General features: G+C 45.8%; 1 protein-coding gene across 1 annotated transcript in view; it reads right to left on the reverse strand.

Moving 5' to 3' along the window:
- Nucleotides 1–22,075, reverse strand: part of LOC140403992 (protein phosphatase 1 regulatory subunit 12C-like) — a 116,656-nt gene that overhangs the window by 55,515 nt on the left and 39,066 nt on the right. The window contains exons 7-11 of the mRNA XM_072492311.1: nucleotides 17,360–17,445; nucleotides 14,624–14,793; nucleotides 14,174–14,277; nucleotides 9,673–9,855; nucleotides 4,068–4,165 (exon numbers count right to left, since the gene is read on the reverse strand). Of these exons, the coding sequence (XP_072348412.1) occupies nucleotides 4,068–4,165; nucleotides 9,673–9,855; nucleotides 14,174–14,277; nucleotides 14,624–14,793; nucleotides 17,360–17,445 (641 nt within the window). The remainder of the gene's footprint in view (nucleotides 1–4,067; nucleotides 4,166–9,672; nucleotides 9,856–14,173; nucleotides 14,278–14,623; nucleotides 14,794–17,359; nucleotides 17,446–22,075) is intronic.

Consider the following 22,075-nt stretch of genomic DNA (forward strand, 5'->3'; position numbering starts at 1 on the left):
AACAGAGAAGGATCTTCACATTTTTCATTTTGCATTTTGGGAACAAACTGAAGGCCACTTTTTAATATTAGGGACATGCAGGGGAATGCACTGCTGTTCAAACAGAAACAGTTTACGAATAAATCCAATAGGGAATTCATGAGAAACATTTTTATCCATGGAGTGATTAAAATTTGGAACTGCCGAATCAAATGGAGTGATTGTGGCGACTAGCTTTGACATACTTAAAGGGAAGCTAAGATCAACACAGGAGGGACAAAGGATTAGAGGATCTACTGATAACACAAGGTGAAAGGAAGCTTGTATGGTCCATAAACACCAGCACAGCCCTGACGGACTTGGATTGGATTTGTTTATTGTCACGTGTCCCGAGGTACAGTGAAAAGTATTTTTCTGCGAGCAGAAAATGGGAAGAAAAGAAAATACATAATAGGGCAACGCAAGGTATACAATGTAACTACATAAGCACCAGCATCAGATGAAGCATACAGGGGTGTAGTGTTAATGAGGTCAGTCCATAAGTGGGTCATTTAGGAGTCTGGTAACAGCGGGGAAGAAGCTGTTTTTGAGTCTGTTTGTGCGTGTTCTCAGACTTCTGTATCTCCTGCCCGATGGAAGAAGTTGGAAGAGTGAGTAAGCAGGGTGGGAGGGGTCTTTGATTTTGCTGCCCGCTTTCCCCAGGCAGCAGGAGGTGTAAATGGAGTCAATGGATAGGAGGCAGGTTTGTGTGATGGACTGGGCGGTGGGACTTCTACAAACTGGATGGTCTACACCTGGACCAGAGGGGTACCAATATCCTGGGGGGGAAATTTGCTAATGCTCTTCGGGAGGGTTTAAACTAATTCAGCAGGGGCTTGGGAACCTGAATTGTAGCTCCAGTATACAGGAGGTTGAGAGTAGTGAGGTCACGAGTAAGGTTTTAAAGTTGCAGGAGTACACCGGCAGGCAGGAAGGTGGTTTAAAGTGTGTCTTCTTCAATGCCAGGAGCATCCGGAATAAGGTGGGTGAACTTGCGGCATGGGTTGGTACCTGGGACTTTGATGTTGTGGCCATTTCGGAGACATGGATAGAGCAGGGACAGGAATGGTTGTTGCAGGTGCCGGGGTTTAGATATTTCAGTAAGCTCAGGGAAGGTGATAAAAGAGGGGGAGGGGTGGCATTGTTAGTCAAGGACAGTATTACGGTGGCAGAAAGGTCGTTTGATGAGGACTCGTCGATTGAGGTAGTATGGGCTGAGGTTAGAAACAGGAAAGGAGAGGTCACCCTGTTAGGGGTTTTCTATAGGCCTCCGAAAAGTTCCAGAGATGTAGAGGAAAGGATTGCAAAGATGATTCTGGATAGGAGCGAAAGCAACAGGGTAGTTGTTATGGGGGACTTTAACTTTCCAAATATTGACTGGAAACGCTATAGTTCAAGTACTTTAGATGGGCCCGTTTTTGTCCAATGTGTGTAGGAGGGTTTCCTGACACAGTATATAGATAGGCCAACGAGAGGCGAGGCCGTATTGGATTTGGTACTGGGTAATGAACCAGGACAGGTGTTAGATTTGGAGGTTGGTGAGCACTTTGGTGATAGTGACCACAATTTTATTACGTTTACTTTAGTGATGGAAAGGGATAGGTATATACCGCAGGGCAAGAGTTATATCTGGGGGAAAGGCAATTATGATGCGATGAGGCAAGACTTAGGATGCATCAGATGGAGAGGAAAACTGCAGGGGATGAGCACAATGGAAATGTGGAGCTTGTTCAAGGAACAGCTACTGCGTGTCCTTGATAAGTATGTACCTGTCAGGCAGGGAGGAAGAGGTCGAGCAAGGGAACCGTGGTTTACTAAGGCAGTCGAAACACTTGTCAAGAGGAAGAAGGAGGCTTTATGTAGAGATGAGACATGAAGGTTCAGTAAGGGCGCTCGAGAGTTACAAGTTAGCTAGGAAGGACCTAAAGAGAGAGCTAAGAAGAGCCAGGAGGGGACATGAGAAGTCTTTGGCAGGTAGGATCAAGGATAACCCTAAAGCTTTCTATAGATATGTCAGGAATAAAAGAATGACTAAGGTAAGAGTAGGGCCAGTCAAGGACAGTAGTGGGAAGTTGTGCTTGGAGTCCGAGGAGATAGGAGAGGTGCTAAATGAATATTTTTTGTCAGTATTCATACAGGAAAAAGACAATGTTGTCGAGGAGAATACGGAGATTCAGGCTACTAGACTAGAAGGGCTTGAGGTTCATAAGGAGGAGGTGTTAACAATTCTGGAAAGGGTGAAAATAGATAAGTCCCCTGGGCCGGATGGGATTTGTCCTAGGATTCTCTGGGAAGCTAGGGAGGAGATTGCTGAGCCTTTGGCTTTGATCTTTAAGTCATCTTTGTCATCAGGAATAGTGCCAGAAGACTGGAGGATAGCAAATGTTGTCCCCTTGTTCAAGAAGGAGAGTAGAGACAACCCCGGTAACTATAGACCAGTGAGCCTTACTTCTGTTGTGGGCAAAATCTTGGAAAGGTTTATAAGAGATAGGGTGTATAATCATCTGGAAAGGAATAATTTGATTAGACATAGTCAACACGGTTTCGTGAAGGGTAGGTCGTGCCTCACAAACCTTATTGAGTTCTTTGAGAAGGTGACCAAACAGGTGGATGAGGGTAAAGCAGTTGATGTGGTGTATATGGATTTCAGTAAAGCGTTTGATAAGGTTCCCCACAGTAGGCTACTGCAGAAAATACGGAAGCATGGGATTCAGGGAGATTTAGCAGTTTGGATCAGAAATTGGCTAGCTGGAAGAAGACAAAGGGTGGTGGTTGATGGGAAGTGTTCAGACTGGAGTCCAGTTACAAGTGGTGTACCACAAGGATCTGTTTTGGGGCCACTGCTGTTTGTCATTTTTATAAATGACCTGGAGGAGGGAGTAGAAGGATGGGTGAGTAAATTTGCAGATGACACTAAAGTCGGTGGAGTTGTGGACAGTGCAGAAGGATGTTACAAGCTACAGAGGGACATAGATAAGCTGCAGTGCTGGGCTGAGGGGTGGCAAATGGAGTTTAATGCAGAAAAGTGTGAGGTGATTCACTTTGGAAGGAATAACAGGAAGACAGAGTACTGGGCTAATGGTAAGATTCTTGGCAGTGTGGATGAGCAGAGAGATCTCGGTGTCCATGTACATAGATCCCTGAAAGTTGCCACTCAGGTTGAGAGGGTTGTTAAGAAGGCTTACGGTGTGTTAGCTTTTATTGGTAGAGGGATTGAGTTTCGGAGCCATGAGGTCATGTTGCAGCTGTACAAAACTCTGGTGCGACCGCATTTGGAGTATTTTGTGCAATTCTGGTCGCCGCATTATAGGAAGGATGTGGAAGCATTGGAAAGGGTGCAGAGGAGATTTACCAGAATGTTGCCTGTATGGAGGGAAGATCTTATGAGGAAAGGCTGAGGGACTTGAGGCTGTTTTCATTAGAGAGAAGGTTAAGAGGTGACTTAATTGAGGCATACAAGATGATCAGAGGATTGGATAGGGTGGACAGTGAGAGCCTTTTCCTCGGATGGTGATGTCTAGCACAAGGGAACATAGCTTTAAATTGAGGGGAGATAGATATAAGACAGACGTCTGAGGTAGGTTCTTTACTCAGAGAGTAGTAAGGGTGTGGAATGCCCTGCCTGCAACAGTAGTGGACTCGCCAACACTAGGGGTATTCAAATGGTCATTGGATAGACACATGGACGATAAGGGAATAGTGTAGATGGGCTTTAGAGTGGTTTCACAGGTCGGCGCAACATCGAGGGCTGAAGGGCCTGTACTGCGCTGTAATGTTCAATGTTCTATGTTCACGATTCTCTGATGTTTCTTGCGGTCCTGGACCGTGCAGTTGCCATACCAGGCTGTGATGCAGCCAGATAGGATGCTTGTTTCGGTGTGAAAAGGGCTGGACGACAGAAGAATTTTAAAATTACAAAATTAGGTCACCTCAGAAGACTGCATCATCAAACACATGCTCCAGAATTACAAAAGGGACCATGCTCCATGCAGCTATTCCGAAATAATAATCATAACATTAGAGCCGATTTGCTCTAATCCTATACTCACCTTACTGCATGCTCAGCAGAAGTCTCAGGCACACTGAACGTTCTTCCGATTGGAGTTGGAGGCACTCTGGCTAGGCGGGTCCCGTGTACTGTTTCGTCCTGCAGAATTGGGAGGGGAAAAATGCCATATTGGAGTAGTCACACTTTGTTACAGATCATCTCCCAAACAACCGTTGTGAAAATGACCAACTTCCTCCCAATGGGTTCTTCAAACCGGGTGGCAGAAACGTACAAGAGGCCACAACAAAAACTAATCCCTAAGAATGCAGAAGCAAGCTGCAATAACCTAGGATGGACATTGGTGATATTTCCTCAAGAGGGAGTAAAAGAGCAGTGACTTAAAAATTACAAAAAAAATATTAACAGTGCAATGTCACAGCAGTATTCCAGATATGAGCAATTCCAGGGGAGCTGCACAAGTAAACCAGTTGCAATTATATTGCATCACCAACATAGAAAGGGCAGCACGGTGGCGCAGTGGTTAGCGCTGCTGCCTCACGGTGCCGAGGTCCCAGGTTCAATCCCGGCCCCGGGTCACTGTCCGTGTGGAGTTTGCACATACTCCCAGTGTCTGCGTGGGTCTCACCCCCACAACCCAAAAGGATGTGCAGGGTAGGCAGCATGGTAGCACAAGTGGATAGCACTGTGGCTAACAGCACCAGGGTCCAAGGTTCGATTCCCTACTGGGTCACTGTCTGTGCAGAGTCTGCAAGTTCTCCCCCTGTCTGCGTGGGTTTCCTCCGGGTGCTCCGGTTTCCTCCCACAGTCCAAAGCCGTGCAGGTTAGGTGGATTGGCCATGATAAATCGCCCTTGGTGTCCAAAGGGTTAGGAGGGGTTATTGGGTTACGGGGATAGGGTGGAAGGGTGGGATTAAGTGGGTCGGTGCAGACTCGATGGGCCGAATGGCCTCTTTCTGCACTGTATGTTCTATGTAGGTGGATTGGCCACGCTAAATTGCCCCTTAATTGGAAAAAATGAATTGGGTATTCTAAATTTTTTTTAAAAATCATTAACATAGAAAAATGTGTCAAAACCCTTGCATCAATAAATTTTTTAATAAATTTTATAAATCTGCCCACCCTGCACATTTTTTGAGTTGTGGGTGCGAAACCCACGCAAACACGGGGAGAATGTGCAAACTGCACATGGACAGTGACCCACAGTCGGGATCGAACCTGGGACCTCAGCGCCGTGAGGCAGCATCAATAAAATATAGGAGACGATATCAGGACAGAGACGCAAATATTTGAGGTAGATTTTTAAGGAAGATTGTCAAGGAGGAGAGGGGTTTTCATTCACGAGACGAGGGCGTCGCTGACAAAGCCAGCATTTGATGCCTATCCCTAAGTGGTCTTGAACCGAGTGGCTCGTTAGTCCATTTCAGCGTCAACCACATCACTGTGGTTCTGGAGTCACATGTAGGACAGGACAGGTAAGAATCCCAGACTTCCTTCCTTGAAGGATATTCCAGAATCAGATGGATTTTTACAACCTCGACACATCATGGCCATCATTAGACATTTAATTGAATTCAAATTCCACCCTCTGCCATGGTGGGATTTGACCCTGGGTCCCCAGAGCATCACCCCAGGTCTCTGGATTATTAGTCCAGTGACAATACCACTACACCACTGCGTCCCCCAGGTAGAGGCAGAAGGATTTAGGAAGGATTTCCAGAATTTAGTATCATTGAAAGCATTGGTGGAGTGAATTGAATCAGGGATGCGAGACTGCCACATTCTCTGGGTAGACCTTTCTCCTGCTTCCTTATTGAATTTATTAGATTTTAGAACCTACTTTGTGCCATAGGGCACCAAATCTCAAAAAGTTCAAAACACCAAAGCCATTTTTGATGTTCAATAATCTCCAGATTAGACTTTATTATATTTTCCAACCTCCCTTTCTTCTCAAGTGACTGATCACTCGTGGTTCCTCTTTCTGTCTTCCACTGACAGCCAGTATTCCATCTGCTGCTTATGCCCACCCTCCCCCAAAACCACATCCTCCTTTACCAAAAGTATCAATATATAAAGCCAGCCACCACAATCAGATTACAGTACTAACTGTGTAACAGTCTGCCATGACGGGGGAATGAAAGGCAGTGACTCTCAGTGGGCAGTTCCTTCTAAAGTAAAATAACCCCCGCATTCATTTGAATTCTTACTGCTACAAGTAGCTTTTCACATGCTGGGTTTCTAATTCATCGGTCTCCCTTGCTCTCTCAATACCACACGCTGACCCCAGTTGAGACATGCATTCTTTCTTTCTGTCTCACAAATGCCTGGCATCTCTCTCTCTCTCTCTCCCCCACTACTCCATTCTGGGTCAAGTGGTTGCACCTTCATCCACACGACTCGAGGGCATCTTAACTGAGAGTAGAGAGTACTGGGCTCTCAAGAGACGCAGTCTTCGAATGGGACTTAAAACACAGTCTACCCTCTCAGGTGGCTGCGTTTCTGCAGGCTGCGGAACATACACATCCCATTTTCATATGTCATCAGCCAGCATTCATGTGCACTTCAAAACTTTTTGTATGAGGGAAGTGCCACTGCCTGCTGAATGCACAGCAGTGACATTCTGTTCAGTACTAGTGCCCGCACAATCATGCAGTCACAACATCAAAATAGTTTGGGCAAGAGTTTCCCAAAGAGGTTACGACATTTAATCCACTGAAAGCATTGAAGCGGGCGCTGTTGCCAAATGATTTGGGGAGAGGAATACGCAGAAAGAGGCCATTCTGCCCCCAACTGGTCTTTATGTTTCACTGAAGGCTCCTCCCATCATCTAACTCTCTCAGCATAACCCTCTAACTGTTTCCCCCTCATCCAGCTTCCCCTTAAAAAAAAGATCCAAAACATTCACCTCAGCTACTCAATGTGGTAGCAAGTTCCACATTCTCTCACCTCTCCGGGTAAAGAAGCTTCCTTTGATTTCTCGATTTAAATTTATGGCAAATGTATTACAGTGACGGCCTGTGGGTTTTTTTCTTCCCTGGTGGGGGCGGCACAGTGGCTAGCACTGCTGCCTCACAGCGCCAGGGTCCCGGCTTCAATACCGGCCTTGGGTGACTCCCGAGTTTGCACGTTCTCCCCATGGCTGTGTGGGTTTCCTCCGGGTGCTCCGGTTTCCTCCCACAAGTCCAACGGTATGCAGGTTATGTGGGGTGACAGTGTTGTGGGGACAGGGCGGGGGGGTGGACCTAGGTAGGGGCCCCTTTTGGAGGGTGGGTGCAGAATTGATGGGCATAATGCCTCCTTCTGCATTGTAGGGATTCTATGAAAACCTTTCATAAATTTTCAATACCTCTTATCGGGTCACCCCTCAGTCTTTTTTTTCCAAAAGAAAAGATTTTTTTTCCCCCAAAAGAAAAAAGAAAGAGAAAATAGACCTAGCATGACGACTCTTTCTCTGACCAGTATAACCTTATAATACTACCATCATCCTCGATACCTACAATAAGGATTTACAATGGTTAAATGAGTGGGACAAAACTCGGAGAAATGTGAAGTTATCCACTTCGGTAGTAAAAATGGAAAGCAGATTTGTTTTTGTTTAAACATGTTTGGAGTCAAGGAAATGTATATTGGCCTTTACTACTAAACTTATTGAAGCACAAGAGTGAAGAGGTCTTACTGCAATTGCACAGGGCCTTGGGCAGCACAAGTGGATAGCACTGTGGCTTCACAGCGCCAGGGTCCCAGGTTCGATTTCCCGCTGGGTCACTGTGCGGAGTCAGCACGTTCTCCCCATGTGTGCGTGGGTTTCCTCCGGGTGCTCCGGTTTCCTCCCACAGTCCGAAGACGTGCAGGTTAGGTGGATTGGCCGTGATAAATTGCTCTTAGTGACCAAAAAGGTTAGGAGGGGTTACTGGGATAGGGTGGAAATGAGGGCTTACGTGGGTCGGTGCAGACTCGATGGGCCAAATGGCCCCCTTCTGCACTGTATGTTCTATGGAGTACAGTGTACAGTTTTGATCTCCTTATCCAAGGAAGGGGTGCAACAAACATTCACCAAAACTGAATTCTGGTCTTACGAGGAGAGATCGAGTAGACTATGTTTGCTGGCGTTTAGCAGAACGGTGATCCCATTGAAACAGGAAATTCTTATAGGGTTTACACAAGTATCTTGTGAATCCTGACCGTTGAATGATTCACTACCAATAGATCGTACAGCAGTTTGAAATTCCCCACATTTTAGGATATCTTCTTCCATCGGGCTGGAGATACAAAGGTCTGAGAACACGCACAAACAGATTCAAAAACAGCTTCTTGTCGCTGTTACCAGACTCCTAAACGACCTTCTTATGGACTGACCTGATTAATACTGCACTCCTGTATGCTTCACCCGATGCCGGTGTCTATGTATTTACATTGTGGACCTTGTGTTGCCCTTTTATGCATTTTCTTTTTATTTTATTTTCATGTACTAAATGATCTGTTTGAGTTGCTCGCAGAAAAATACTTTTCACTGTACCTCGGTACATGTAACAATAAACAAATCCACCCACCCAGAACCATCTTCGAAGAAATGTAGAGTAGAACTATTAGGTCAATGAGCCTGAGGCTATACAAAGGTGGCTCCACAATTGAATAGAACCAACCAATCTGGGTTTAGTTCAGGCGTAATGGCTTTGTTATTTTAATATTTCCAAAGAACAGTAACATTTACAATTACTGTCGCTGAACTGAACAGGTCTTCGCCCAATCAATATATTCGCTGGCTGGGCCAACATTTATTGCCCATCAACTTTCAGAGGGCATTTGAGATTCAACTACATTGCTGTGGATCTGGAATCACATGTAGGTCAGGCAAGGTTGGCCAATTTCCTTCCATAAAGTACCCAATCAAGGGGCAATTTAGCGTGGGGGGGGTGGGACGGGACCTCACGCAGGCACGGGGAGAATGTGCAAACTCCACACGGACAGAGACCCGGGGCTGGGATCGAACCCGGGTCCTCGGCGGCATGAAACAGCAGTGCTAACCACTGCACCACCCCTTCCTTCTCTTCACAGAATTTACAGTGCAGAAGGAGGCCATTCGGCCCATCGAGTCTGCACCGGCTCTTGGAAAGAGCACCCTACCCAAGCCCACACCCCCACCCTATCCCCATAACCCCACCCAACACTAAGGGCACTTTTGGACACAAAGGGCAATTTAGCACGGCCAATCCACCTAACCTGCACGTCTTTGGACTGTGGGAGGAAACCAGAGCATCCGGAGGAAACCCACGCACACACGGGGAGAATGTGCAGACTCCGCACAGACAGTGACCCAAGCTGGGAATCAAACCTGGGACCCTGGAGCTGTGAAGCAATTGCGCTAACCACTATGCTACCGTGCTGCCCTGAGGACATACGTGAACCAGATGGTTTTTTTACAACAATGGTTTCATGGTCACCATTTGAGCTTTAATGCCATATTTTTAATGGAAGTCAAATTTCACCATCTGCCATGGTAGGATTCAAACCCGAGTCCCCAGGGAATTACCCTGGGTGTCTGGATTACTAGGACTGATAATACCGCCATGCCACTGCCTCTCCTCATGTTCACAGAGATGGGGATCCTTTGTTCCAGAACAGCAAGCCAAATGGTGACCTCTACTAACCTTCACATCCAAGCCTAGCCGCGGGGAGGAAGCAGAGCGTTTGATACTGTCCACGGGAGTCTTCTCAGTTGGGCTCTGTGCATTGTGCAGCGCCACATAGCTGCCAGTTTTCCGAAGTCCAGTGCGCCAAGCTGCAGCAGGGGCTTCTTGCTTGACGGTGGGCGTTGTCGATGAGCCAGTGTACTGCAGAGAAAGACGGGGAGAAGATAAATCTTTTGCAGAACGCCCAAACTTCAATCGTAGCCCGGGTAGATATCCCTCCCCGCTGCACTGATTTGGATATTTGCTCGGAGGATGGATGTTTGCAAGTAATAAAAAGTGTAGAACTGAAGTAGACAGGATTGAATTACCTTGTTACGTACTATTTCCCCCTGGCTGGAGAGTCGAGAACAGTCACAGTCTGAGTTTTAGACCACACAAAGAGGCCCTTCAGCCCATTGTGTAGGCGTCAGCCATCGAGCACCTATCTATTCTAATCCCATTTTCCAAACACTTGGCCCGTAGTCTTGTACGCTATGGCATTTCAAGTGCTCATTTAAATACTTTTAAAAATAAATTTACAGTACCCAATTCATTTTTTTCCAATTAAGGGACAATTTAGCGTGGCCAATCCACCTAACCTGCATATCTTTGGGTTGTGGGGGTGAAACCCATGCAAACGCGGGGAGAATGTGCGAACTCCATAAGTACAGTGACCCACGGCCGGGATCGAACCTGGGACCTCGGCGCCGTGAGGCAGCAGTGCTAACCACTGCGCCACCGTGCTGCCCCTCTAGCATCAAGATTTTATTTCAAATTCCCAGGACACCAGTATACTGCTTCATAAACCTTAGCTCTTGTGTGACCCCACTTTAATGCCCCAGACTTTGTATGACCCCAAAGTGAAAATCCACAGGAGTCAAAGAGTTGTTGAGCCGGTTGGGGAGGGGGCAGAGCCCGATTACGAAGTGTTTAAAACTGCAGGTTTTAAAATATAACTACCTTCGCACAGCCTCAACTATTAGCACGCAGTCGGGCTCCATGGCAGCCATTGCTATTTCGGAACTCTTGACCCCAAAAACCGCATCTCGCGATCTCTCCCGGAGTCGTGACCCACTGGGAAGCCCTGGGGTTTAAAACAAGGAGTCATAACCACAGGATAAGGTCGGAGTGGGGGAGAAATTTCTTCACTCGGGGTCTTGTGGAGGCTCAGTTGTTAAGTACAGTCAAGACTGGTATAGATTTATTTTTGAACAGCAAGGAGAAAAAAGCAAGGGATATTGAAATCGAGCGGGAAAGAGGAGTGGAGGAAAGACCAGCTACCACCTTACTGAACCATGGAGCAAGTTGAGGAGGCCATATGGTCTACTCCTATTCTTACATTAATTAATCAGGACTGTAATACTTGCAACACTTCTTTCAATGTTAAGCGCTTAGTGCTGCATTTGGGACAATACCTTATTTACCACAGTATTAAGTGGTAGAACAGACAAACAGCCTTTCCATAGATCAGTAGGGGCAATATGTCCATAATCTGCATGTAACCCTATACAGGTGGCATGCTGGCTACAAATCTAGAAAAGTACCAGTGCACGTTTTCTCACATTCCTTTCTCTCAGAATGTAATCAAGGCTGTAGTTATTGCTAATCCCGATACACTGAGGTGGAAGTGGTGGCTTTTCTAGACCAGCTGCTTAATTTACAATGGAGGGAAACGCCTATTTTTCTGAGAAAGCCAGATTAGCAGCATGGCAGCACAGTGGCTAGCACTATGGCTTTACAGCGCCAGGGTCCCAGGTTCGATTTCCCCTTGCGGAGCCGACAAGTTCTCCCCGTGTCTGCGTGGGTTTCTTCCTGGTGCTCCGGTTTCCTCCCACAAGTTCCGAAGGACGTGCTTAGGTGAATCGGACATTCCGAATTCTCCCTCTGTGTACCCGAACAGGCGCTGGAATGTGGCGACTAGGGGTTTTTCACAGTAACTCCATTGCAGTGTTAATGTATGCCTACTTGTGACAATAAAGATAATTTAAAAATCCACGCGTTATTCCCGAAGCTGCCGAGTGGACGTTGAACACGGGCTTAGAGACCCCTACACTTTCAAAACCAAGACACGAAAGTTGGGTAAAAATCAAAATGAAGCAATAAACTGTGTTCACATAGCTGCAGCCAAATACTGCACACTACCCCAATCAATTCTCCAAAGTAAAGCAAGTTGAATGGAAAGCCCTCCATTTTTAATAGCTAAACACAGTGCAAAACAAGGTCACAATTGAAAATTGAGCCATGTGCTGTGAATGCAACCATGCTCTGATCAAACGGGTTGTTTGCAGTTGCAAAATGCAAATTACAGGCCCTATAAATAACCAAAACGACTAGAGTCTGCAAAGTGTTTCACATTTGGGTCAGTCACATGCTACATTCCAGACATTCTGCACCCACTACCTCAGCTGCAACAACATTAAAAAGTGTGTGCATTATCTTACTGATATCTACCAACGTCTCATCCTTTATCAAGTTCGCACAATTGTGACACTAATGGGGCTTTATTTGGAACTCTGACCTGCCAAATAAACACTGATACTTCCTGCAATATTTCCTGCTCCTCGCATCCGCCTTCTTCAAATTCACTTTCCTGCCTGTACAGAAGTCGACAGTATTTTTGTGTTCAAGCTGCCTTTATCAATTGCATCCTCCCCTCTTCATAGAGACACGAGATGGGCAGAGACGCACGAAAATGGTTTAAACTCCCAAACACGACCGGCGAGAATATAAAGACTACCGTACAGCTTTTTGTGGTCTTTTAAAACACATGGTACTTTGCAACGGCAAAACATTCCAAACCAAACAATTTATCCGTGTGTCAGTTGTTATTGTATTTCTGGCTCAAGTGTTTAAATCTACTTTCTCATTGGACTCTAGTTATTCCACAGAAGAGCAGTCACATGCGGGATTTTGATGCTCCATCACCCTTTCACACCTGCATCTCTCATCTTTGACGCTCATGTTTCCAGTAAAACTCTCTCACTCTCCACCACCCTGGTCTCCCCCTTGTACCTCACCCTTTAAGTTCGCACGGCGCAGACACACATGGTTTAGCCATTCACTGCCATACCAGGCTCAAACACAAAGTCCTGTCGGGCACTGCCTGTGCTGCCAAAACTACTCACCACTCCAGGATCATCCTTGTGTTAGGAAAACAAAGGCATTTTTACGGGATTTCTATTTACATTTGCAAACATTAGAAATAAGGTATAGTTTTAAGTGGGATTAATTTAATATTTCTGTGCCTGGGAGGGTAAAACCCATAGTTAGATTCATGCTGGACAAAGGTGCTTGTATGCGTGGGGGTTGGTTTCAATTCCAGTTGATTCTATTGTGCTTAGAGAGGATTACATCGTGAAGCACAAAAGAGTATTAGCTGGGGTTGCTTAGCAACCGGAGGCCATTGTAAGAATCAAAAAGCATTTAAGTTTTAGTTTTAGCTCAATATGCTGGCAGTTGGAGACAGGACCTCACATCTCTCAACTCTGCGAGACGACAGACTGGACAGGACGGGAGCTGCAAAGAGGCAGGCTTCCTAAACTACAAGTTACTGTCAGATAAACATTCTTTCTGTCCCAATTCCCTGTTTAAGACGCCTGGAGAAGTGAACAGAGAGCAAGGTATTGTTCAGAAGAATGCAAGGAAGAGTAAACTAAAAAAAAAGTGTTCCGACTTAAAAAGACAATTACAGAAACCAGATTTAAAGTGGGACAGCAGCTTTCAAAGGTAAATCAAACTTCGGATGCCGTTTTAACAGTGTCTGGGAATAGAGTGTTAAAGCAATTGCAGTTTGCACAGACAGTCAAGACAAAGAAATCCTAATGGGATTGGTGTAACATCCTGGACTGGATTCACTGTTAAAAGTGGAGCGAAAGGTTTGTTTAAAATTTTCATTTGGAAAACCTGAGCTGGATTTCAGAATGCAAGCCGCCAAGGGAAAGCATAGTTACGAGGGAAGTTTTTAAAGCGTGTTTTTGGGAGTGGAGTTTGGAAACTCTCGTGACAATCATTTGGGGGGCTTGGGAGGAGACATCCACAAACATTCACTTGGGGTTCAGAATGGAGAGTGTATTTGCCCACAGTCATCTGGTATGCTTAAAGGGGACTTTGTGTTCATTAGGTCATTGTAGCTTCTTAAGATGTATTTTGTAATTGTATTAATCCTAAAACCCGTGTGTAATTGTTCAGGTCAGGGGCGGGGGGGGGGAAATATTGTATCATAATTCAATTTTTTAATGTGCAATAAAACATTTTTTGCTGTTAAAACTATTTAGCTGTTCTGTAACTTTGTTCCTCCATGTTTTATTTTATAAAATAGGTAAAGTTATGGTCTTTTGAGCCAAGGTTCCATTCTGGGATCCTCCCGTCCAAAAAATAAATAAATCCCAATGCTGCCCTGTTTTGGAACGGAGGTCTCTGAACACAATATAGAAATCATAATCATCATGTTGCTTAAGCCATTAACTTTCAATGCTCTTACCGTTAGGTTTGACGGTGCGAGTGTGACAGGAGGTGCTAGAGGAATAACTTCAGTGCCATTTAAGTTATTGGTGTCATTATTGAGGGCGGGTTTCTTATTCTTCTCTGCACAGAATGAAAAGAAATCCTGATCAGCAGACAAATTAACGTGGCAGAACATTTCCAGAACCAAAAAACTATTAGCCAAGTTTTAGATTTGCTTTGTGTACTGAATGGTAATTAGATAAACCCCATTCCGTTTTGCATCCTTATTTAATTGACTGATGGATACCAATTATATAAAACGGGTTGATTACATCCATTAAAACAGGTTGATTACATTGAAATAAGTTTCACCAATTTGATTTTTTGTTTTTTAAATGTATCAAATCTTTCTAATCTTCATTCAAAAAATATAAGTGGCCAGGAAATAGGATTTTTTGCAATTTTTGAAAAAAATAAATCGAGCTACCAGTTTCACATTCCGAGTCGGACTCCGAGCCCCCCTCAGTTTCTGAGCTAGAGCTGCTGGATTCCTCTTTCTTGCTCTCATCCAAAGGCAATGATTCTAAGGTCTTACGCTCCTTCGACAGATCTTGCACCGAAATCTTCTCCTTGCTGCTCATTCTGCACACAGAGCTCCTAGTACAACAGTGGAATAAGAGTGGAATAAGATAAGGATCAAAACTTTCTTGCGACTAATCCACAAGTTGGGAGCCTTACCCTGCCAAAGAAATGACACATATTTTTTCCCCCCTCCCCATCCCCAGAAATGACACATTTAAAGTATAAGGTATACATTATTCTCTCTCATTGCTGCTTTTCTGCTAACTTGACGGTAACATAATTGGTTCAACAAGTTAGCATTATGCATTACTGGAGGCGAGCTGGGCATTTACATATCAGCTGTAATATTTTGAGAAAACTACACCGTCACTTCCAGAACTCCCATCAGTTTTTCTTAGCGCGATTCCGGTAGCCCATTTTCACTAGCAATTCTTTCAGTGCTTTTTTTAAACCCCGTCGGGGGTTTCCAGTTCTGCAAAGTTTGATGGTTCAATCCTCAATTTTTTTACAGTGCATGCAGACGACTGCAATTCTCACTGTTGTACGTGATGGTTGCAAGAAGGTCTACTGCACTATTGCAGCAATTAGCAAGAATGCCGTTGACCATCATTGAGAGAACTAAACAAGACAGCATGCTGCGACTAGCTTTATTTAAATTGTATTGGCATTTAGTCTGAATTCTAACTCCGCACCACTTAAAAGAAGGATTAGTAGGGGTTAAGTGCACAGAAGGCAATTGAACATTAACAAGGTGTTGTTTACTTTCGGTTGTTCTTGCATTCAGTGCACTTAAACCATGTGCAAACTGGTGAGTAATCACAGACGTTTCTGCCTAAAATAACAGAGTACTTGAGACTATAAACGACATTTTCAAAGTTGCCAGTTAATGAGTTAGAGTCATTACAACACTGGAGGAGGCCATTTGGCCCATCAAGCCCATGTCGATAATGCAAATTTATGGGCAATATAAAAACGGGACTGCCCACCTTAAACATGGATGATTTAAGTGGTGGAAACTGTAATCTGTTGCACAATTATATACACTTGCTGAAATGAAAAATCCTGCTTTGATTTCCTGTTTAACTTTGACTTCACCCCTTTAAATTTAAATGTGACCCTCTCAGCATCCAACCTTCCTGGATCCAAATTCTCCACATTTGTGAAAATCTAATTGAACCAAATCCAACATGCCCCCTTTGTACGGATTTTGTGCCTGCAGCTTTCTACAATCCCTCTACACTACAGTCCTGGAGGCACCAGATTTTGTTTTGTGGTAATCCAGACTCAGACCAGCAGTATCTCATCAAAGCAATAATAATAATAATCTTTATTATTGTCACAAGTAGGCTTACATTAACACTGCAATGAAGTTACCATGAAAAGCCCCTAGTCGACACACCACGGCACCTGTTCGGGTACACAGAGGGAGAATTGAGAATGTCTAATCCACCTAATAAGCACGTCTTTCGGGACTTGGAGGAGGAAACCGGAACACCCGGAGGAAACCCATGCAGACACGGGGAGAACGTGCAGACTCTGCACAAGACAGTGACCCAAGCGGGAATCAAACCTGGGACCCTTGCACTGTGAGGCAGCAGTGTTACCCATTGTGCTACCATCTTAAAAAAAAAAAAGAGCTGACCATGGCAGGCTCAAATCCAACAGGTTTGTTTCAATGTCGCTAGCTTTTGGAGCATTCACCTGAGGAAGGAGCAGAGCTCCGAAAGCTAGTGACATCGAAACAAACCTGTTGGACTTTATGGTGTTGTAAAACTTCTTACTGTGCTCACCCCAGTCCAACGCCAGCATGTCCACATCATGGCAGGCTTGACAGCAAACATTGATCAGACCCTCAAGTAATGTTCACCTACACACCTTCCAGCATCTTTTAAACTGTGTCCCATGTCCTCATCTTGCTCACAAATGAAAACATCCTCTTGGCTTCCAGCCTGTCAGTTCCCTCAGGATCTTCTTTGTTTCAATAAAATCACCTCTCAACCCCAATAGGTGTAGGCTTACCACCCTGTTCAACCTTTCTTCATAAGACCATTTCAGAGATGCACTGTAGGACCCCCACTGTCACCACCCCAACCCACCCTCGCAGAGATCAACTAACTTGACACAGATGAGAAATAATCATCCGATCTTTTACACATCGGTTGCATCCTGCCTTTACCATCTGAGTCACAGAGAAGTTAAGCAATACATTTATGGTTGACCTGCAAGAACCCCACCCCACCTCCAATCATTGCTCTGCGTCGGAATTTGCTGTAGTCATCCGGCTAGTCACAATGAACAAAATAAGGACTGGCAAATTAGCATAATTCACAGTCGAGTCAGCATGGAAAAGATCACTCCCCCCCCCCCACCCCCACTTCCAGCCGGTGGCAAATTGGAATTCATTATCCCAAGTTCGCAATCTTAGTTTATGATAATTGCCCCTGCCCCAAACTTTGAATTTCATTAATGTTTTTGTAACATATTAAGTCTGCGATATGCTGGGACAGAAACGTGGAGGGAAAAAGAACCTTTCTATCCCTGTGAATCGCACATATTAAAGTAACAGCACTGAGGTTAATAAAATCATGAGTGTCAAACAAACACTACTAACAAGGTTACAATTGATGCAGAGATTCCTTACTTCCTGGGTTTGGCCGGTTGCTGCTGCTGTTGTACAGAGGTTTCAATAATGGCTCGTTTCATCTTTTCTTCTTTTTCGGTCCTCAGCTGTGTCAATAGAAAAATGCAGACCAAACATTCAATTGTACAAACATTCAATTGTACTATAAATTCTCCAAGTTCTTAATACTGCGGTTTTAAGTGCTGCATTTGGAGTTTTGGGTGTGCTCATTATAAGTGAGACACACAAACTCTGGAGAATAACAGGTTCCCCGTTTTCTGCCCTCATTCGGTGACTAAGTTTCAAGTCTCCCCTTCTTTCGCCCTCCATCATTCTAGCTGAATATTCATTTCTGGGCAGCATCTGCTACCTTATCTTGATAGCCAGATTGGGGGACAATTTATGGAGAAACATAGTTCTGCACTGATCTCACCTTTCATTCCAATGTAACGGGACAGTAATTAGGAGTAGTATCGCCAACTGATGTCCTCCTCCCAAAACCAGAGATGCTGAGGTCCACCACCTCCTAACTCAATCAAGTCAACAGCAATACCATTGCTGTACCTCACACCATCATGAACTGAACTAGCTATAGAAATACTGTTGCTAGAAGGACAGGTTAGAGGGTAATTCACAAACTTTGTTAGTTTGTTATTTATAGCACAGAAGGAGGCCATTCGGCCCTTCGTGTCTGCACTGGCTCCTAAAAGAGCAAACTAGCTAGTCTCATTCCCCAGCCCCATCTCCGTCGCCCTCTAAATTCATCACTTTCAAATATATATCCAGCTCTCTTTTGGAACCTCCTGTGGAATCCACCTCCAACATTCTCCAAGGCAGCGCATTACAAACCCCAACAACAAAGTTTCTCCTCATCTCACTCCTAGCTCTCTTGCTGACCATCTTGAAATTGTGATCCCTAGTCACTGATATACCAACCTAGTGGAAACAGAATATCCTACACTTTTACCCTGTCAAAATTGTTCAGAATTTGAACACCTCCATAAGGTCGCCACTTAATCTTCTCCAAGGAGAACAAGCCCAATTTCTCCAATCTTTCCTTGTATCTAAAATTTCTCATTCCTGATATAATTCTAGTAAATCTCCTCTGCACTCTCTCCAGGGCTTTAACATCCTTCCTTAAATAAGATGCCCAGAACTGAACACAACACTCCAAGTACTGACCCCTGAAAGTCTATCCATCATCTACAAGGCATGAGTCAGGTGTGAGAAGGAATACTCTCCACGTGCCTGGATGATTATAGTTTCAATAGCGCTCAAGAAGCTCAACACCATTAAGGACACCTCATCCATTCTGGTTAACATTCACTCCCCCTCTCACTGGGGTATAGTGGCGGAGGTGTATACCATATACAGGATGTACTCAGAAATTTGGCAAGCTTCCTTCCCTGCACCTTCCAAACCCAGTGATATCTACCACCTAGAAGGACAAGTAAGAAGTCTTACACCACCAGGCTAAAGTCCAACAGGTTTGTTTCGAATCACTAGCTTTCGGAGCGCAGCTGCTTCATCAGGTGAGTGAAGAGGTGGGCTCCCCAACCACATAAATAGACAAAGTCTATGATGCAAGATGATACTTTGAATGCGAGTCTTTGCAGGAAATTAAGTCTCTAACAGCCACACGTCATCCCGACTAACTAGCCTTCGCCGTCACTGGACAAAATCCTGGAACTCACTCCCTAACAGCACTGTGGGTGTATTTACACCACACGGACTGCAGCGTTTCAAGAAGGCAGCTCACCGCCACCTTCTATAATTCAACTACTCATTGTCTTAATGTGCCGAGGGACGAATATGGCACTGATATTTCTTACAGAAGCATTGCTGGTTTTAAAATTAGCCAATTTCTCCTGGAACTTGACATGGAAATCTGGGCCAAGTGTAATCTTCAACTGTAGTGGGGTTAAAGATGGGACTCAATTCTATCTGTCGCAGGTTTGATGTAGAAGTAGTACACTCTTTATAATTTCCAGTATCCACATTTATAATAGACACCGTCTATGTAAACTCATCATCCTGTAATTAGATCCGAATGAGTTGGGGCAATGAAGCCCTTGCACTAGCAAGGGGGTATATAATTACATCATGGCAAGTTTACACAAGAGTTTACATTACAATGAGATCAGGGGAATTTGTAATGTAAATAATAGGAAAATTAAGCAGATGTAAGAATTTTAATTTATCACTCGAATGCTTTGCATGCATTAGCACTGAGAATATCTTTCTTCGCCGCCGCTCCTGTCCATTATTTCTGTCTCTGTTTCTATTCCTTTCCTTCTGTGTTCTCTTCCCTCAACTCTTTCTACTTGTTTGCCGTTGAATTTTCTTGCACATGGGAGGTGGCGGATGCTGTGCATGGGAAAGGATTTGTGACAAGAGGTTGCGAGGGAAAGCGTGGCTTTCCGAAACTTCTTTCCCATCCCCTCCTCCAATTAATCACGCTCCACTTACAGCCTGCTCATTGCACCTCCTACCTTTTACTCTTCCAACTAACCTCACCCAGAACCCCCACCCCCACCTATTCCTTTTCAAGACAGACCTTGAAAGATCAGAGGCATCATCCACAATCTATTTCTCGCTTCCCCTCCTTCCTTTGTTAGATTCTAAGAAAGCAACTTGTTTATTTTCATAGTACATCTTTCGTGGGAGGAAAAAACACAAGTGGATTGAGTACAGAAATCATCTCTAAAGTTGTCTCTCCCTCATAGATATTAATTCGTGCGACGAAAATAAACGAGGTATTTAAGGCCTTCTATGAAGAGCTGTACAGATCCCAGCCCCCAGCGGGGGAAGAGGGGATGAGACGATTCCTAGACCAACTGAGATTCCCAAGGGTGGAGGAGCAAGAGGTGGCTGGTTTGGGGGCACCAATTGGGTTGGAGGAGCTGAGCAAGGGTTTGGGGAGTATGCAGGCGGGGAAGGCCCCGGGACCGGACGGGTTCCCGGTGGAGTTCTACAGGACGTACGTAGACCTGTTGGCCCCGCTACTGGTGAGGACCTTTAATGAGGCAAGAGAGGAGGGGACCCTGCCCCCGACAATGTCGGAGGCGACGATTTCTTTGATCCTAAAGCGGGACAAGGACCCACTGCAATGTGGATCGTACAGGCCGATCTCGCTCCTCAATGTGGATGCTAAGTTGCTGGCAAAAGTGCTGGCCACGAGGATCGAGGACTGTGTCCCGGGGGTGACCCACGAGGACCAGACGGGATTCGTAAAGGGCAAGCAATTAAACACTAATGTGCGGCGGCTCTTAAACGTGATAATGATGCCATCGGAGGAGGGAGAGGCGGAAATAGTGGTAGCCATGGACGCGGAGAAGGCCTTTGACCGAGTAGAGTGGGAGTACCTCTGGGAGGTGCTGCGTAGGTTTGGGTTCAAGGGGAGGGTTTATCAGTTGGGTTAAGCTCCTTTACAGAGCCCCGGTGGAGAGTGTAGTGACGAACCGGCGGAGGTCGGAGTACTTTCGGCTGTACCGAGGAACGAGGCAGGGGTGCCCCCTGTCCCCCCTGTTGTTTGCATTGGCGATCGAACCCTTGGCCATGTCATTGAGGGAGTCTAATAAATGGATGGGGGTGGTCCGAGGGGGAGATGAGCATCGGGTGTCGCTATATGCGGATGACCTGTTGCTGTACGTGGCGGATCCAATGGAGGGGATGGTGGGGGTCATGCAGACTCGAGTTTGGGGAGTTTTCGGGCTATAAGCTCAACGTAGGGAATTTCTTGTGCCGGGAGCAACGGGAATTCCCTCACCCGTCGCCTCACAAACACCCTCACCTGCATATATCTAAAGGCATTTCCCGTGGGTAACTCAAACTTCTCCTCCTGTATTACAGGCAAGGGACCAAGAAAGAGGGATAGGGGACCTACCGCTGAGGAGGGGAGCTTTCGGTATCTGGGGATCCAGATAGCCAAGAGTTGGGGGGGCCCTACATAAACTGAATCTGACGAGGTTGGTGGAGCAAACGGAGGAGGACTTCAAAAGATGGGACATGTTACCGCTCTCGCTGGCGGGTAGAGTGCAGTTGGTCAAAATGGTGGTCCTTCCGAGGTTTCTGTTTGTGTTTCAGTGCCTTCCCATCGTGATCACCAAGGCCTTTTTCAAGAGAGTAGGTAGGAGTATAATGGGGTTTGTGTGGGCGAATAGGACCCCGAGGGTAAGGAGTGGGTTCCTGGACGTTGTAGGGACTGAGGAGGGTTGGCACTGGCAAACCTAGGGAGCTGCTACTGGGCAGCAAATGTGGCGATGATCCGCAAGTGGGTGATGGAGGGAGAGGGGGCGGCATGGAAGAGGATGGAGATGGCGTCCTGCAAAGGAACGAGCCTGGGGGCGTTGGTGACGGCACCGCTGCCGCTCTCGCCGACAAGGTACACCACGAGCCCGGTGGTGGCGGCAACGCAAATATCTGGGGCCAGCGGAGACGGCACCGGGGTGCAATGGGAGCCTCGGTGTGGTCCCCAATCAGGGGTAGCCACCGGTTTGTCCCGGGGAAGATGGATGGGTGGTTCCAGAGCTGGCATCGGGCGGGGATTAGAAGAATGGGGGACCTGTTCATCGACGGGACGTTTGCGAGTCTAGGGGCACTGGAGGAGAAGTTTGAGTTACCCCCGGGAAATGCCTTTAGATATATGCAGGTGAGGGTGTTTGTGAGGCAACAGGTGAGGGAATTCCCGTTCCTCCCGGCACAAGAAATTCAAGACAGGGTGATCTTGGGTGTATG

The sequence above is a fragment of the Scyliorhinus torazame genome, chromosome 29, assembly GCF_047496885.1.
Source record: "Scyliorhinus torazame isolate Kashiwa2021f chromosome 29, sScyTor2.1, whole genome shotgun sequence".
Lineage (NCBI taxonomy): Eukaryota > Metazoa > Chordata > Chondrichthyes > Carcharhiniformes > Scyliorhinidae > Scyliorhinus > Scyliorhinus torazame.